The 19,683-nt window shown below is 40.6% G+C and overlaps 1 protein-coding gene across 1 annotated transcript in view; it reads left to right on the forward strand.

Moving 5' to 3' along the window:
• fubp1 (far upstream element (FUSE) binding protein 1) overlaps positions 1-19,683 on the forward strand; it is a 38,307-nt gene that overhangs the window by 4,844 nt on the left and 13,780 nt on the right. Inside the window, 13 exon segments of the mRNA XM_052010640.1 lie at positions 3,241-3,276; positions 4,228-4,264; positions 10,252-10,301; positions 11,915-11,986; positions 13,472-13,529; positions 13,781-13,943; positions 14,050-14,148; positions 14,238-14,348; positions 14,576-14,678; positions 14,781-14,881; positions 15,059-15,206; positions 17,456-17,616; positions 19,433-19,593. Coding sequence (XP_051866600.1) covers positions 3,241-3,276; positions 4,228-4,264; positions 10,252-10,301; positions 11,915-11,986; positions 13,472-13,529; positions 13,781-13,943; positions 14,050-14,148; positions 14,238-14,348; positions 14,576-14,678; positions 14,781-14,881; positions 15,059-15,206; positions 17,456-17,616; positions 19,433-19,593 — 1,300 coding nt within the window.

The raw sequence follows: 19,683 nt of genomic DNA on the forward strand, positions 1-19,683 counted from the left end.
GTTTGCAGCAGATGAATCAACATGAAGGATAAACCTGTTTGACCTTCTCTTCACCAATCTGTGGCAGATGCGCCTAACCGTGATCAGTATTGGTAGAAGTCCTTCAGGAGATAGTCCCATCTTCACACCAAGGACGTCCTCTGCCATATTGTGTGGCAGTACAATTATACTAAGTGGGATAGACTCAGAACAGATCTGGCAGCTCATAACTGGGCATACATGAGGCCCAGTAGACCATCAGCAGCAGAATCTACACCCTAGCGATCTGTAATCTCGTAGCCTGGCATATCCCTCGATTTATCATTGCTGTTAAGCCAGGAATTCTACCCTGTTTCAACAAGACAGAAGTACAGGACAAGCACTACACAAAAATGAGTCAACCTGATGAAGCTGCAACACAGATTACATGCATGCAAAACAGTATCCAATCTAGGCAATCTCACAACCAATAGATCTGATCGGAGCTATGCAGTCCTGTGGCATCTAATTTTTAAAAAAAAAAATTTTTAAATTGTTATTTACAGCGTGGTAACAGGCCCTTCCGGCCCAACAAGTCCGCGCTGCCCATTTTAAACCCCAAATTAACCTACCTGTACGTCTTTAGAATGTGGGATGAAACCGGAGCACCCGGCGGAAACCCACGCAGACACAGGAGAACGTACAAGCTCCTTACAGACAGCGACGGGAATCGAACCCCGATTGCTGGCGTTGTAATAGCATCGTGCTAACCGCTACACTACTGTGCCGCTATTCTGAATGATAAGCCTACGAATAATTAGCCGGAAGAGAAGTTGACGACAAGAACATCCCCGCCCCTCGGGTAGGCCACAAATACCAAGTAGATGACATCCTGTGTTCCTACTTGGAACATCATAAGCCAGTCTTCAACTGATTCAATCCAATCCATTTCAAAGCAAGAAACGTCTGAGGGTATTGGATGCTGCAAAGGATCCCAATGACACCCTGCCTGTACTACTGAAGACCTGTGCCAAAACACATCTATCTGACAATGTGGAAATTTGCTCAATTGATCCAGTTCACAAAGAGCAGGACCAGTGCAATCCAGCTGCTTGTATCCCAATGAGTCTATTCTCAATCTTCAGCAAATTGTTAGAGTCGTAGAATCATACAGCACAGAAACGGCCCCTTAGGCCCACCATGTCCATACCAACCATCAAGAACCCATCCATACCAATCCCATTTATCAGCATTTGGTCCATATCCTTCTGTCTTGAGTGATCCAATTGGTCATCTAGATACTTAAATGTTGTGCGTGCACCTGCCTCTATCACCCATTCAGACGGTGCATTCCGACCACTCTGAGTGGAAAAAATCCTTCTAAATCTCCGAACTCTCTACCCTAAACGTATGCCCTTTCTGTTTTAGGCACTTCTGTTATGAGGAAATGTTTCTTACTACCTTGTCTTTCCCCATGGAGCATAGAGCACAAATGTGTTCTATCCAGTCTCCAGTTAACTGAAATGCTTCATCTCGGGTAACGTTCTGGTAAATCTCCTCCGCAGAGCAATCCTGTCTGTCCCATAGTGTGGTGACCTAAACCGCATGTAGCTCTTCAGCTGTAGATTAACCAATGTTTTAGAAAGATGTACCAGAACCTCATTCAATTTACTTCCTTCCTCACATTCACAGTGCTTCAGAGTTGCCCAAGTCCTTGGTTCTAATTCATTTTGCATTAATATTTTGCTAATAGTTGAATGTTGGCAGGCCACTTAAGTTTTTTCAAGTTTCCTAAGAAGCCATATTATTTTTCTTTGACCCTATAACAGTAATGGTATTCCCAACGCCCGAGCAATTTTCTCTCTGAGTCCAATATATTGGTTAATATGACTCTTCCCTGATTTGCGAACATTCACGTAACACATCTTTGCTCAACAAAGGGTTTTATTTAATTTAATTTGCCACTCAACGGTTTCATTTGTTACAACATAGGGTAGGGAACACAGTTGGAGACTATTACAACAGCTCACAGAAAATGGTGACATTTAAGTCTTTGATCTGGTCAGTGGGAACACATTTGTTGAAATAAACAAGCCAATTAAATTGGAGGAAGAACACCTCTGAACACTAGCTCTCTACTATCTGGCAAAAAAGGCCATTTGATGAATGGCTTTTATATTTCAGTGTATGATAACTAGCACTGTTTACTTTTCATTACTGCATCCTTACAGTCTCAATTTCTTTTCTCACCAGCTGATATGCGCTGTGAAAGAGCTTATTGTATTTCCAGCTATATGAGTATTTGCATACTGGAGGGTTATTTGGAAGCCTAACCCCTTTGATAACTGGGGGAGAAAAGAGATAAATGAGTAGAAAAGCAAATGCTGCAGAGAGATATAGTTAGGTTAAGTGAGTGGGCAAGAGTCTGGCAGATGGAGTACGGTGTTGGTAAAGGCGAGGTCATCCACTTTGGAAGGAAAAATAGAAGATCAGTTTATTTAAACAGTGAAAGATTGCAGCATGCTGTTGAGCAGAGGGACTTGGGAGTGCTTGTGCATGAATTTCAAAAGTTGGTTTGCAGGCTGCAAAACAGGTTATCAAGAAGGCAAATGGAACGTTGGCCTTCATTGCTATAGAGATTGAAATTAAGAGCAGGGAGGTAATACTGCAACTGTACAGGGTACTGGTGAGGCTGCACCTGGAGTACTGTGTGTAGTTCCGGTCTCCTTACTTGAGGAAAGATATACTGGCTTTGGAGGCGGTGCAGAGGAGTTCACCAGGTTGATTCCGGAGATGAGGGGGTTAGCCTATGAGAAGAGATTGCGTCATCTGGGACTAGCCTCGCTGGAATTCAGAAGAATGAGAGGGGATTTTATAGTAACATAAAATTATGCAAGGGATAAATAAGATAGAGGCAAGAAGGTTGTTTCCATTGGTAGGTGAGATCAAAACAAGGGGATATAGCCTCTAGATTCGTGGAATAGATTTAGGATGGAGATGAGGAGAAATTGCTTTTCATAGAGAGTAGTGAATCTGTGGAATTCTCTGCCCAGGGAAGCAGTAGTGGCTACCTCATTCAATATATTTAAGAGACAGATTTTTGCATAGCAGGAATTAAGGGTTATGGGGAAAAGGCAGGTAGGTGGATCTGAGTCCATGGCTAGATCAGCCATGATCTTATTGTGTATTGCTTTGAAAATGAGCATCAACTCGCCTGTTTCACAATTTTTTGTGTAGTGAAGCAGCTACCTGCATCAGTTGAGAAAATGCTTTATTTTGCAGATCAACCAGATACCAAGAAAGTTGCCCAGAATGACCGTAAGTTGTGCTTCTCCAGAATGGGATTCTTTTCCACTCATTATATTAAAAATGAATTTCACTCCCTATGTTACGTGGACAAAATTAAATAGCTCTCTTAAGGTAGCTGAGCACCTCTTGAACCATTGTCAAGCCAAAATTGACACCAAGCCATAGATTAGTGTGTGTGACTAAGTTCTCACCCAGCCCCTTTCCCTTCAGTCACCTGTTTGGCTTCTGACTGATGAAGCTATGGACTTAAGGTACTCATGCTTGGTCTCACTTCTCCTCGCTCTCCGGCCTTGCAATTTTTCCAGTTACAACTGCTCTGCCCCTCCATTTGTGGCTTTTAATAGCCCCCTAGTTTTTACTGTCTCACTGGCAGTCAGGTTGTCCAAGGACTAAACTTTGGGATATCCTCAATTCTCTTCTCCTTGGCTTGTCGTCATGAACAAACATCCAACATTAAACTAGCCAGCACCCTTGAATCTTAATGTGTATGGAACACAAATTAATTATGATCCTAATTGACTTGAAGGCCAGCAATGTAGATCCTTTGTCATCTGCTTATTTGCTCTCTGCAGAATTTTACTGCAAGTTAGTGATGCTGAGTTCGTGGTTCCTCAATGATTTCAAGCAAACTACTTTATCTAGCAAGTGGGCAGAACCTGGAATCTGATTCCCTCACCTAAATGCATTTAAGATTGAGCTCAGTAAATGCAAGAGAGAAGTGAACTGAGTAATGTACAAATAATACTTGAAGGTGTAAGGCAGAAGGAGGCTCATGTAGAGCACAAGTATTTTAATAGATCCATATCACTTGTTTCCATGGTGCAACTTTTATGTAAAGTGCTCCTTAAAACTAATAAATATAAGTTGTGCTGTTTGACTGACCTTTTATTGTAGTGCATTTTCTTGTGCTTAAGTTGTAGTTTTGCAATTTGTCAAGCTAACGTTTTTTTTTCCTTCAAGCATTTGGAGCACAGCTAGCTGCAATGCATCAACAGCGGTAGGGAAAACTTTTACTCTTTTTAGATGGTAAATCATAAGGTCATGCATTATAGAACCATAGAATGATACAACACAATTACAGGCCCTTCGGCCCAACTTGGTATTTGAATCATCTTAGCTAATGTGGTTAAGATTTAATTAATTTGCTTTTTCTTTATTCAGAAGGGTTGTATTATGTAGCTTCATAGCTGTAAGGTTAAAGATCTACAGTGGTAATGTACCCCATTTCTAAACCTTGTCCTGGTTCCTAAGGTTCCACATAAACACGAGTGGGATTGTGAATGAGGTTTGTGTAACATTGTCGGCTTGCAAATGGTTAGTTGCTTGTTGCATTGTACATGAAGATCTAGACCAACTGTAGTCTGTTAAAGCAGTATTAAAGTGGAAAAGAAGTTGGACCAAGCCTTATTGGCATAGTTTACTGTCCATTTTAAATATTTAAGTGTGTGCAGTCCAAACGTTGCATTTGACCATTAGAGTAAAGCTGTAGCTGTTCTTTGCTTCAATAGGAAACATTTAATGTAATTAAAAATCTAGTCCAAAATTATTCGATGACTTAAGTTACTAGCAAGTATTTACAACATAGAACAGTGCAGCAAAGGAACAGGCCCTTTGGCCCACGATGTCTGCATTTCTTAAATACACTGTTTTGAAACCGTAATTCAGTTTGTATAATTGTCATTGTCGTGCTTAATTGACCTTAGCGAGGGTTTTTAAAAAAAGTAAACAAAGCATTGAAAAGTAGCAGTGAATTATATTTCTGCTTTTTTGACTAAAATGAGACATCCACAGGTAAGACCATAAGACATAGGGACAGAATTAGGCCATTTGGCCCATTGAGTCTGCTCTGCCATTTGATCACGGCTGGTTTATTATTTCCTCTCAACCCCATTCTCCTTGCCTTCTCCCCGTAACCTTTGACACCCTTACTTAATCAAGAACCTATCAACCTCCACTTTTAAATATACCAATGACTTGGCCTCCACAGCTGTCTGTGCAATGAGTTCCACAGATTCACCACCCTCTGGGTAAAGAAATTCCTCCTCAGCTCTGTTATAAATGGACGTCCTTTTATTCTGAGGCTGTGCCCTCTGGTTTTAGACTCTCTCACTACTGGAAACATCCTCTCCATGTACACTCTATCCAGGCCTTTCAATATTCGGTAGGTTGCAATGAGATCCCCCCTCATCCTTATAAACTCTGGCGAGTACATGCCAGAGCCATCAAAACGCTCCTTGTATGTTAATCCTTTCATCCCTGGATTACTCTTGTAAACCTCCTCTGGACCCTCTCCAATGCCAGCACATCCTTCCTTTGATATAGGGCCAAAAACTGCTCATGCTACTCCAAATGTGGTCTGACCAATGCCTTGTAAAGCCTCAGCACTACATCATTGCGTTTACATTGTAGTCCTCTCGAAATAAATGCTAACATTGCATTTGCCTTCCTTACTACCGACTCAACCTGCAAGTTAACCTTTAGGGAATCCTGCACTAGGATCCCCCAAGTCCCTTTGCAGCTCCGATTTCTGAATTTTCTCAGTTTAGAAAATGGTCTACACCTTTATTCCTTCTACCAAAGTGCATGATCGTACACTTCCCACGCTGTAATCCATCTACCTTGCCCATTCTCCTACCCTATCCCAAGTCCTTCTGCAGACTCCCTGCTTCCTCAACACTACCTGCCCCTCCATCTATCTTTGTATCCTCCTCAAACTTGGCCACAAAGCCATCAATTCCGTCACCCAGATCATTAACATATAATGTGAAAAGTAGTAGACCCAACACCGACCCCTGCGGAACACTAGTCACTGGCAGCCAACCAGAAAAGGCCCCCTTTGCTCCCACTCTTTGCCTTTTGCCAGTCAGCCAATCTTCTATCCATGCTAGTACCTTTCCTGTAATATCATGGGCTCCTGTCTTATTTAGCAGCCTTGTGTGGAACCTTGTCAAAGGCCTTCTGAAAATCCAAGTAAGTAACATCTACTGACTCCTGTCCTTTGTCTATCCTTGTTATTTCCTCAAAGAATTCCAACAAGTCAGGCAAGATCTCCTTTAAGGAAACCATGCTGACTTTGGCCTATTATATCATGCTTAATAATGGACTCTCAAATCTTACCAACCAGGTAATTGGCCTATAATTTCCTGTCTTTTGCCTCTCTCCCTTCTTAGAGTGGAGTGACATTAGTGATTTTCCAGTCCTCTGGAATCATTCCTGACTCTAGTGATTCTTGAAAGATCACTACTTATGCCTCCACAATCTCTTCAGCTACCTCTTTCAGAACCCTGGGGTGTAGTCCATCCGGTCCAGGTGACTTATCCACCTTCAGACCTTCCAGTTTCCCAAGCACCTTCTCCTTAGTAATAGCAACTACACTCACTCCTGCCGCCCCCCCCCCCCCCCCCCCCAACTCTTTCAAATTTCTGGAATGTTGCTGGTGTCTTCCACAGTGAAGACTGACACAAAATACTTATTCAGTTCATCTGCCATTTCTTTGTTCCCCATTACTTCTCCAGCGTCATTTTCCAGCAGTCCAATGTCCACTCTTGCCTCTCTTTTACTTTTTATACATCTGAAAAGAACTTCTGGTATCTTTTTCTATATTATTGGCTAGCTTACTTTGGTTTTTCATCTCTTCTCCCCTTATTGATTCCTTAGTTGCCTTCTGTTGGTTTTTAAAAGCTTCCCAATCCTCTAGCTTCCCGCTAGTTTTTGCAATATTGTATGCCCTCTTGTTTGCTTTTATGCTGTCTTTGATTTCCCTTGTCAGCCATGGTTGCCTCATCCTCCCTTTAAAATGCTTCTTTTTCTTTGGGATGAACTGATCCTGCATCTTCTGAGTTACTCCCAGAAACTCCTGCCATTGCTGCTCTACTGTTGTCCCTGCTCGGGTCCCCTTTGGCCAGCTCCTCTCTCATGCCTCTGTAGTTCCCTTTATTCAGCTGTAATAGTGATCCAATTTTAGCTTCACCCTCTCAGAACTGCAGGGTGAATTCTATTATATTATGATTGCTGCCACCTAAGGGTTCCTTTTACCTTAAACTCTGATCAAATCTGCTTCATTGAACAAATCCAGAATTGCCTTTTCCCACGTGGGTTTGACCACAAGCTGCTGTAAAAAGCCATCTCGTAGGCATTCTACAAATTCCTTCCCTTGGGATCCACTGCCAACCTGATTTTCCCAGTCTCCCCCATGACCACTGTAACATTGCTTCTCTTACATGACTTTTCTATCTCCTGTTGTAATTTGTACCCCACATCCTGGCCACACAGCAGCCTGTATACAACTCCCATCAGGGTCTTTTTACCCTTGCATTTCCTTAACTGTACCCACGAGGGTTCTCCGTCTTCTGATCCTGTCACTTCCTGCTAAGGATTTGATTTCCAACAGAGCCACCCCACCCCCTCTGCTCACCTGTCTGCCTTTTCGAAAGTTGATGAATGAATGACCTTCATGTGTGACCAAAGAATATTGGTAACAAACCATGGCCAATTAAAGCTCTGCCCAGGCTGATACCAGCTACAATAAAATGCAGGAACCACTCAGCAGACAAAGCCACATTAGTGGGGAGAGAAACAGTTGAAATTTTGTGTCAAGGGCCCTTCATTGGACTGGAATAGTGAGAAGGCAAGGTATTTGTGTGCCGAGCAGGAGGGTGAAGAGATTGGAAAGAATTTCCGTGATCGGGTGAGAGCAAAATTAGCATATTTTTTTTAAAAAAGCACAGTTGGAGATGCAAAAGAAAAGAAACACACATTGAAGCAGAAAAGTACAGCCACGCGTGAGGGGGGGAAAAATATAGAACCGAGTTCTTACCTAAAATTGTTTAATACAATGTTAGGTCCTGAAGCTTTCAGTGTACCCAGATGGAAGTTGAGCATTGTTGGGAGCAACTTAGGAGATGGAAGATAGAGAGGTCTAGTGTGGGAATGGGATGAGAATGAAAGTGACAGACAATTGGAAGATCAGGGTCATTCTTGCAGACTAAATAGTGATGTCAAGTAGGCACCCAATCTGCATTTGGTTTCTCTGATGTACAGGAGGCTACATTGTGAGCACTGAATTCAATACAGTAGTGTGGAAAAAGTGCAGATGAATTGCTGCTTCACTTAGAAAGACTGCCTGGGTCTCTAGAAGGTTGGAAGGAAAGGAGAAAGGCAGGCATTGCATCTCCCAGGTTCTCATGGGGAAGAGCTGAGGAGGGGAGTGGTTGGGGATAAGGCCTGGAGAGTCGCAGATGGAATGGTCCCATCAAAACACTGACGTGGGAGGGGAAGGTGTGCTTGTGATGAAATCCTGTTGATGGAGGCAGAAATTATTGAAGATAATCCATTGAATGTAGAGGCTGGTAGAGTAGCATGAGGGCTGCCCTTAGAGAGTGAATGAGAGCCAAAATGTGGGCAAGATGTATTTGAGAGCCCTGTCAACCTTGGTAAAGGGAAAGTCGTTGTTAAGGAAAAAAAGAAGAAATCTTAAAGGCACTGATGTGAGGAAAGTCTTGTCATCAGTGTAGATACAATGGAGATAGAAGCTGGGAGCATGCAATGGAATCCTTGCAGAGAGCAGGGTGGAAGGGCTAATCATGCAAGGTGACAGAAGTCCTTGTTTCAGTTCAGTTCAGCTTCCCTCCATCATTTCTTTCTCCATTACATTTTGATGCTCCTGCACTTGTGTGGAACTCAAAACTTTAATTACCTTTGCTGATTTCCACCCTGCTCTCACTTTCACATATTCCACACTGGACTCTTCCCTTCCACTTCTTGACATCTCTATGTCAAGATCAATACCAACATCCATCATGAGCGCATTAACTTTAAGAACCATCTTGACTATACCTCTTTCCACCTGCTTCCTGTTGGGACTCCATTCCATTTTCCCATTATCAATGTCTCCATTGTATAAGCTCTTTTGAGATTTTCCGCACTGATGCCTTTGAGCTTTCTTTCTTTCTCTTGAACCATGGCTGACTGGGTTTTCAGCTGTCTGTTTCATTTCCTTCACTTTTGCTGTCACCCTCTTCTCCCACCAAGAATACAGATATGGTTTCACTTGTCCATATCAGCTTCCACATTCAACAAGTCATCCTCCTTCATTTTGTCCACCACCAGACACATGCTCCCTTTCAGCATTCTGAAGGGACCATTCCCTTCACAAGTCTCTGATCAGATTTTCCATCTTCAATCAGTCCCTTTTCACAGTATTTTCCAATGCAGCAGTTGTGTTTCTTCCTTTCCAGCAATCCAGGTACCTGGACAGTCATTCCAAGTGAAGTAGCAATTTGTTTGCACTTTTTTCCAGTTTAATGTATTGCATTCGATGCTCAGGATGTGATCTCTACCCTGGAAAAAACCAAATGCAAATCGGGTGACTACTTTCCACAGCAGTTCCATTCAGTCCACAACGACATTTCTGATCTTCCAGTCGCCTGTCACTTTAATTCTTTGCCCCACTCTCACTCTGATTTCTCCATCTTTGTCTTCTACATGGCCCAGTGATGCCCACAGTAAGTTCAAGGGCAGCACCTTCTATCTCGGCAGGTTGAAGCCCTCAGGAAGTAACACTCAATTGAACAATTTCAGGTAACCACTGCCCTCTCACCCCCCCCAATCCTCTCGCGCTCTCTCTCTCTTCCCCACTCCCCCCCCACACACAGTTTCTTCCAGCATTTTGTGTTTTTGTTTCAGATTTTCAGCAATATTTTGCTCTGGCATGAGCCTTTCTAAGTGACTTTAATTCAATATAGTTGCATCACCTTGACCCATGATGGCAGCCTGGATGGAGTAAAGCAGACATTCCTGATTTCTTCAGCTCAATGCTTGAATCTGTAACATGCTCAGGATTAAGATAGCCACTACAAGTTTTGGTATGAACTGTACGGAACCAAATGCATTCTAGTATATGTGGGTCTGAATGAAGATGGAGAGCAGCTGAATCGTATTGGGAAATGTTGGCTAACTTCTAAACTTTCTTTTTTAAAAACAAAGGTCAATTGCAACCGAGGAATACAAGGTTCCTGACAGCATGGTTGGATTTAGTAAGTAATTTTGAAGTTCATTTTAGTTAATAGGTACATTCATGTAAATGACACATGGGCAAATCTCTGTACCCTTATGATCAAGCTTCTGGTTCTTGTTATCAATTTGCTGGTTCACTGTCTGTCCATCCATCTTGGATGATCTTCAGTTTTCTTTGCAAAAGACAAAAATTTGCACAAACCAACTTCTTGTTTCTAACTCCAGGCATAGTGTTCAGTTGAAAATTGTTAGTTTTTTTTTGTTGGAAGCTGACTTTCTGACTCCTTGTTGCCCTTTCTGATTGTGAATTGCTGTTTCATATTGCCATAATATCACCTGCTTCTGCCATCCGCTGCTGAGAGCCAAGTGCTTTTGTCATCTCCAGACTTGGGTGTTCAAGTTCTTCTCTTTTTGGTTTCTCACACTTCACCCTCTGCCGGTGTGTCTCCCCTTCAACGTGGCCACAAGTCTCTACACAACCCCTTTCTCCTTAATCACCACTATGCTCTCATTATTATTAACTGTGCATTCAGACACAGTATTCAAAAGAGAGTTCCCCAAGTCATAGTCTTTCTGATATATCAGTGAATGCCGCCTTAAAAATTATCTTTCTGAAACTTTTTTGCCCTCTTTCCTAATGTCATCTGACTTAAGTTTTATGATGTATTTTTGAACATTTCTCTGAATCACTTCATGCTTTTCTATATTGAATAAATGCAAGTTTTAGATTCTCAAGTGGTGCATTGTTCAAAATGGACAGTTTTATTTAGATATGGAGAAAGTTTTGCTGCATTTTTATTTTCCTGCCTTGTCAATCGATGATGTCACTTGCTGGTGCAATTTTATGGTCTGCAGTTGCTGCCTTCCTGCCATCTTGTTCATTCCAGTTCACTTTGGGACCTGGTTATAGCTAGAGCAGCAACGGCCATGGTGAATCATGAGAAAGCTCCTCGGCTTCCTTGACTGGCATGAAGAATTTCCGGGCAAATCAGGAACTATTACGAAGTTTCCACTATCCAGCATCAGCACATTTGACACCTTGACTATTTGGAGATTCCACCAGCTATATCCTTGAGTGATTGCTGGCTGACCACATTTCATGGTTCAACAAAAGATGCAAATTTATCACAATGCCCTGCTTTGTGTCTGCTTTTTCAAATGGAAATTGAATAGTAATTTTAAAAAAAAGCCTGGACTCAAGCTTCCGCTGGTTTCATTCCTCTTTCCACATTTTGTACTGGAATGAGTTTTATGTTTGCTCTCATATTGTTCCCTTCTTGCCTCCCTTTGCTTGTCATCCCCATCTTTCCTCCTCCTCTTCATTTTTCTTCCCTCCCTCTGTGGTTTCCAGTCAGTCGTCCCTTCGTACCTTTCCCCAGCCTCACTTTTCACAATAAAGTTTTAGAGAAACAAGCTCTGTGGTATAGTTCAGGGGTGCAGGAAGAGGTAGAACTTACTGCCTCAATTTACATAGAATAAGAACATAGTTGTGATAAGGTTGACACAACATGGTATGTGGAAAAAGTACTATTTACACACAAATTGTACTGATTTGGGGTTTAAAATTGTATTTTAAAGATCTAGTGGTGCAACTCATGAGCATAATGTTAAAAGTAATGCCTTCTTCTTTTAGTAATTGGTAGAGGAGGAGAGCAGATTTCGCGCATACAACAAGAGTCTGGGTGCAAAGTACAGATTGCGCCTGGTAAGCTTTTTATTCATGTTTAATTTTATTTTTTGCTATGCTTGTCAGTTGGGTTAACACTTACAGCTTGGCTTTACATTATTTTAAATACAGTTAAGTTTGAGTTTAAGAACCTGATATGGTTGTGTAACTTGAGGAAATTAATGAAAGAGCACATTTTAAAGAGATAACATTTGAATTTGTTGCTCGAGAGATAAAGAACAGGATTTATACTGCATCACTGTTTACTGAAACCTATTGATTTTGTACATTTCAGTGAAATCTGGAGATTTAACTTAGCTTAACTTAAGCACAGTTACCATATAAAGACAGAAAATTGGAGGGCTATTCAGCAGATCAGGCAGCATCTGTGCAGAGAAAAGCAGTTAGTATTTCAGGTCAATGATCCTCCTTCAGTTGAGATTTACAACATCAGTGTTTCTTGTGCTGTATGGTTACTATATTCCTTGCGAACTGTATTTGACGTCATGTTAACAACCTAAATGTTATGTAGATTTTCATGGCTTTCAGACCATGTCTATATGAGTGCTTTGTTCCACATTAGCCTAATTCCTTTGTACTTCATCAACGCATCCTCTTGCTTTCTCCCTGATTTACTTGTTTAGTTTCCCCTTAAATGTTGTAATGCCAGTGCCTTGATCATCCCAACTGATGGATAATTCCATCATCTCTAACAACAGAATGCTTTATTAGTGACTGTTCTGTATTTATGTTTTGGACAATTGGAATTGCATTAACCTTTTTGTTTAGAAAAAGAAAGCTTTTCATGATGTTTATGACCATTTTTTTGGATCACCTTTGTCCTTTCTATTCATAGCCCAAAATGGTTCTGTCTTCCCTGTGCCCTTTTAATCATAGTATCCTCTTTGAATCTTTTGCATTTCAGTACTTTCTCTGCATATTGTGCTGTGGGTTTATACAATTTGTAATAAAAGTTCTCCACTTTTGAATGCCATGTTTCTCATAATGAATGTTGCTTTCAATGCTTCATGAATCTGTGCCCCTGGATTCCTTTGTTCCTCCATTGTATTAAGGCTCTTATTTCTTCTACCAAAATGAATCACCTAACACTTCATCAGAATTGGAATTCATTGCCTTTGCACATTTCTTCTGCAAGTTTGTCAATGCTTTCTTGTATTTTCTCACTGTTCTGGATTAACTATGCAATCCAATTTGGTATTCTTTGTAAATTTTATTAACACATCCCTTGGGTTAAATTATATATGCAACTAGTGAGCAGGTGATTCCAACATCAATACCTATGGGACACCCCCACGTGCCTAGATTCCCATAAAATCTCAACATCTTTCAAACTTCATCTTCAATATAAATCAATGATTGAGCCTCCACAGTCCTCTCTGCTTCATCTGCCAGTCTAAGTAACTACAGTTAACCCACTACTTCGTTTTCCAGCCATTTTGTTATCATTTTCCTCTTTGTCCTTTGACTCCACATAATTTAATATTTTGTGAATTTCATTTTCAGACAGTGGTGGTTTACCAGAAAGGTCATGCATGTTGACGGGCAGTCCTGATTCTATTGTGTAAGTGTAATTAAAGATACTTTGTGATTCCTGTATTTAAAATGTTGTGATAGCCCAAGGTGTAATTCAAACTGTTGAGCTACTTCTGTGTCTTCAAGGTTTATGCAGTCAAATCTAGTTTAACTAAACTTCAGTTATCTTCCTAACTATCTAATTATTGTCTCATTAAGAATTAGGATGTAATTAAGAACTGTATGAAGATTTTTCTTTTCTCCCATTCCATCCATCATTCTCACCCTTGGGTGTTCTAGAGCTGCAAAGAGACTACTTGATCAGATAGTTGAAAGGGGCCGAATTGGTCCAGGTACACACCATGGTGATGGAGCAGGTACTTCTGTGCAGGAGATCATGATTCCTGCAAGCAAGGCTGGGCTTGTTATTGGAAAAGGTGGAGAAACAATCAAGCAGTTACAGGTAAGATTAATGTTTGCCGTTCTTGCTTTGCTTCCTAAGTACTAAGACCCTGTAATTAAATACACTTGCAAAGGTGGGTACATGGAGTTATTCTATTGCAAAATAGGAACGTGCTGGAGTGAAGATGGTGATGATTCAAGATGGACCTCAGCCAACAGGATCAGACAAACCCCTTCGAATAACAGGAGATCCATACAAAGTACAGGTAGGGTACAGCATTTCCTCCTTTTTAATGGGTATTAGTGTTACCGGTGAGTGGAAAGTGTGAGCATGTTTTTACATTTTCCTTTGTAGCAAGCCAAGGACATGGTGATGGATTTAATTCGTGACAGAGACCAAGGTGGTTTTAGAGAACAGAGGAACGAATATGGATCTCGTGTGGGCGGAACTAACGAAACATTGGATGTAAGTGCAAAATACAATGCCCAGATGTGGACATGTTCTGTCAAAGAAATAATACAGAATAAAAAATTCTTGAACTTCAATGCCTGCATTAATTTGTTTGGCTTGCATTCACATTTTTCTGTATTGGCAAATTGATGCATTGTCTTCACAGGTAATTTTGCCGCTGCAACCAATCTTACCTGTAGGGTCCATTTGTTATAGCGTATACTAATTGCATTCTCTATTAGGTCCCTGTACCTCGATTTGCTGTTGGTATTGTAATAGGGAGAAGTGGAGAAATGATAAAGAAGATACAGAACGATGCTGGGGTGAGGATTCAATTCAAGCCAGGTGAATTTAATATAACCTCGTTGTTCTCCAATTGAATAAAGTATACTTTGTACCTTATTAATCTGTCAAAAAAATCTCAATAACTTTCTTTTAAATCTCAAGATGATGGGACGACTCCAGAAAGAATAGCTCAGATCCTGGGCCCTCCAGACAGATGTCAACATGCTGCAGAAATACTAAGAGACCTCCTACGAAGTGTGGAGGTTAGGTTACAAGTGTTTTTTCTTTAAATATATCAACTAAATTCATTAGCTTTTGGCTGGAATGATGCTGTATAAATTGTGTTGAATATTGAATGAAGCTAGAGAATGTCTTTGTGATTCCTGTTACCTGGGGGCAGTGTAAATGGTCGTTTTCAAGTTCTTTCATCTTACTTGTAGGCTGGCATGCCTCCTGGTGCTAGTGGTCCTGGTCCTGGCAGAGGAAGAGGCAGAGGCCAAGGGAACTGGACTATGCCTCCGCCTGGTGGACTACAAGAGTTTACTTTCACAGTACCAAGCAGTAAGACTGGCATTATCATTGGCAAAGGTAAGGTCTTGTAATGAATTGTTGAATTGTAAACAAATCAATAAACGCAAAATCATAGGGACAGAAGAAGTCTGTTGTGTCCAATCCAGCAAAGAAAGGAACCATTCAAACTTATTTCATTTCCCAACCCTGGTATGTAGCTTTGTAGGTGATGACTTAGTATTCATGTTCTTTATCTACAGTGAAAGTTTCCACCTCTATTGCTCTTTCAGAGAAATGCGTTTCAAGCTTCCACTGTTCTTAGTCATAGTCATAGAGAAATACAGCACGGAAACAGGCCCTTCAGCCCAACTGGTCCATGCTGACCAAGATGCCCCATCCAAGCTAGTCACATTTGCCTGTGTTGGACCCATATCCCTTTAAACTTCTATCCATGTACTAGTCCAAATGTCTTTTAAATGGTGTTATTGTTCCTGCCGTTCTCGGGTGGAAAGTAAAAATTCTTTGACTTCCCTCCAGTCCTTCTATCAATTAATTTAAATTTGTGTTCCTTAGTTGTCAATCTCTTTGCCAAGGAAAATTCTTTCCAGTTCATGGTGTCCAGGGCTCATAATTTTATATACCTCAATTAAATCTCTCCATGCTTTCTTGGGAACAAAGGAGACTATATCATCTGAGCCCAATCCCTGCTCATAATTCGTTCTCCAGCCCTAGCAGTATCTCTATAAATGTCTTCTGCATCTCCTGTAGTGATCTTGTTATTCCCGTAATAATGAGCTCTGTACTCAATACTCTTAGCTGTGGTTCAACCATTGTTTGATACAGATCTACCATGACCTCTCTGCTGTAGTATTCTTTACTCCCATCAATAAATAGAACTATCCTCTTTGTCATCTTAACCATTCAATCAACCCATCCAGGCATCTTCAGAGGTCTGTTAACATGTACTCCAGGATCTCTTGGTTCTACACTTCTCAATATCGTCTATTTTAGTATATGTTCTCTTATCTCATTTGCTCTCCCCAGGTGCAATGCCTTGCACCTCTCTGGATTGAATTCCATTTGCCACTTTGGTGCCCACCTTACTTCGATGTTTATTTCTCCATGTACTCAACAACTATCTTCCTCTCTATCAATGGTACTGCCAATTTTGATATTATCTACAAACCTCATTTCATTCCTACATTTCAGTCCAGAGTATCATAGCACAAAATGCAGAGACTGAGCCCTGTGGTATCCAAATGCTTAAAGCCTTTCATTCATTGAAATTTCAGCCAATCATTACCACTTGCCATCTCCTGAAAAGCCAGATCTGAGTGCAACTTACGACCTTCCCTTGGATTTTGAGGGCTTCAAATTTCCTGATCAGTCTGCCAAAGAACAAGACCAATTTTAAAAATAGCAATTGTCCTATTTACAGGATTTCTTTGTTTCTTATTGTTTTAATTATTAGCTACAGCATATCTAGGTCATCCAACCCAAGAAGTTTGTCCAGGTGTGAGTACTCACACTCTCATTCTCTGGCTTAACTGCACCTCACTCATAAATGGTTCATATATGAGAGAATGGAATGTTATGACTAAACTAGAAACATGACGGTATTATTTGATACAAATAAATATGTTTAAAGTTTGCAATGGCTGTTTTGCTACTGATAACTTAGATATTGTTAAAATCCTACATTAATAGTTGATTGATCTTCAGGTTGGAGTTAGGACTGGTAGTGGGTGGGTGGAACCTGAAGTAATGGTATTGGCAATGAAAGATGCATAAAGCATTATCCTACCGTGACTTTCAACTCTATTGATTAAAGGGTGATAATTGACTCCCATATGCAGGGGTTTCAAGAATTTAATACTTACCAGCTGCAAAAGTATTACAATTTTGGTGTCGTAACAGGTTGGAATGCCAGTCTCTCACTAGTATTAGTGGAATCGTACATCTTTGGCAGAAGTTAGTCTATGGTTAGTTTAGACAGTAAATAAGAGGCAATTTCATAAAACTGCCAGTAATTTGTCAATGATCTGCTTGTGGCAGATGTGTGTCATGGAACATCTTAGTGAGCTTGGGGAAATTCATATAAGTTGGGGGTGAAAGCTATTGTAGACAAATGAGAGGATTTTACATCCACCGTTGTTGTATTATGTCTCAAAGTGCTGTTAAGTAAAATGCTAAACGGATCAATTTCCCAAACACCAGTTGTCAGCTTTTACCAAAGATTACTGCCTGTGGTTTAATTGAATAGTACATCCTTGTTTGAATGTTCAGTGAACGCCTTTTTTCCTAAAATCTCTTGTGTTCTACTTCAGGAGGTGAGACTGTAAAAGCAATTAGTCAGCAGTCAGGAGCACGAATAGAGCTTCAGAGAAACCCACCTCCAAATGCTGATCCCAACTTCAAAATGTTTATTATTCGTGGATCAACTCAGCAGATTGACTATGCCAGACAACTTATTGAAGAGAAGATTGGGGTAAGTTTTAAATGCAGCTGTCAGCAGAATTTTTCTGAGACAAATCACATTTTTAAAGTGAATTCCATGATGGAGCTTTATTTTTAGGATCCAGTGTTACAGACTAACAGCTCACACATTTGCCAATTACATAAACAGATTGTCCTGCCTTAGTTTGCAGTTTGCTTTTTACAGACCCTATGATGTTGCATTAGGGGAGGTTCCCAAAGTTCAGTTTCGGTATCCAGGACATCTGGATCCTGAAGTGTTGAGGGAGACTTGTGTGGTATGAAATAAGGTGGAATGGTTGGTAGAAAGTCAGTGATAGAATAATCAAATTCTGCTTTGAATCCAGTGGTTGATGAATCAGTCAGCCCTTCTGGTTCTGAAACAACAGGTTTTGCTTGAGTATGAAACAATGTCTATGTGCTTTACGGTGACAGTGAACAGCAAGTATTGTGAGAGGGGAAGGGTGACTGAAGGCATAATTAAAGTGAACTTCTTTGGAAGCTTCTGAAGGCAATGCCATGATGAAGTACTTGGAGAGGTGAGGTCTGTGGGGAAATTGTGGCCCAGTAGAGCTCACTGACCAACCTCAAGATTAACTGTGGCACCTTCATGAATTTAATATTTTTACTTGAATCTACATCACATTTAATTGACATATACCACGTAGTGTGTAGTTTTCAGTCATTCATCAAGACATAACAGCAAGTCTGGAGTTTCCATCCATCTTGCACACAAGCAGTAACAAAGCACACTATGACAAAAATACTTGGTCTTTAATTATTGGCTAGCAGTTTTGCAAACAAGACATCCAAATATTAAAATACATATGCATATGTTAAGCAGTTTTAAATAATGTCACATGTACCAAAGTGTCTACTTATTTTCAACTTTACTGATAGAAAGTTAGTATAATTCTTGACTATTCATATGTAGCTCATGTCTTGACCAAGACTGTTGGCAACAATGGGACATAGTAGCTGAATTCTCTGTCAATGTGAGCATAGTGGAAGGACAAGGAGCATGAAAAACACAAAGGAAGGGGGGAATGAACCATGAACAAAATAATATGAGTTACAGATATGGATCTTGACAGGTGTAATGTGCAAAGCAAGGTATATTGAAGTCAGATTTCCAGGTAGGCAGTAGAGGTCATTGAATTTTCATACATGTGCATTGTGGACAAAGTTGTCTCTTGGAGCTGGTTTGCTTGTCATAGGTTATTAGGAGTAATTATTAGAAGTTCTTGTTAAGTTTGCTTCTGTGGGTATTATGTTATTTGTGACAAGGGTGGTGCCATCTGCTAGATTGGGTGAGAAATAATGGACTCTGTTCTTTGCATTTGGTTCAAGCATGTGCACGCTTTACTGATGCTGAATGGTGTAACAGTTGTTCATAGCCACCAGTATGATAACATGGTGTATAAATTAACAAAAAGCTTTGCTAATTTTAAAGTAATGTTCTGAAAATCAATAATACATCAAAAAATGAAAGGAATTTATATTCTGCAATCGTCTCAAAACAAGCAAGAGTGGTTTAAAAACAGGGTTATAGTTGCAGTCTTTAAGAGGTCTGTTCATGTAAATATGTTTATTTCATTTGATCTTTTTGGAATAAAAATCTAACTTAGTTTTCCATTAGAATTATGTCCTTAACTATTCCACTGGTCCAGAAATATTGCTGAGTGATTTTTTTCAAAAAAATCGGAGTAAAAAGATCAATCTTGAATGAAAATAATCATTAATGGTGTTGACAATCTTGTTCCCTTTGCAGGAATTTCCCTACTTGCATGTTTGATTTTGTTTCATACAATTTATGTTTGTATATTTAGGCTCCTACTGGTCCTCCTGGGCCACCTGGTCCTCATGGTCCCCATGGACCCCATGGCCCACCTGCCCCTCATGGGCCCCCGGGTCCTCCAGGTCCTGGAGCTCCAATGGGGCCCTATAACCCAGGGCCCTATAATCCAGGCCCTCCTGGCCCACCTCAACAGTAAGTAATATGTCTTACATTGCATAATTCCTTTCACATGACTGCTGAGTAAAGAGTGTAGTATGTTATCATTACCTAATCTCTTAACTT

Source organism: Pristis pectinata, chromosome 3 (assembly GCF_009764475.1).
Source record: "Pristis pectinata isolate sPriPec2 chromosome 3, sPriPec2.1.pri, whole genome shotgun sequence".
Lineage (NCBI taxonomy): Eukaryota > Metazoa > Chordata > Chondrichthyes > Rhinopristiformes > Pristidae > Pristis > Pristis pectinata.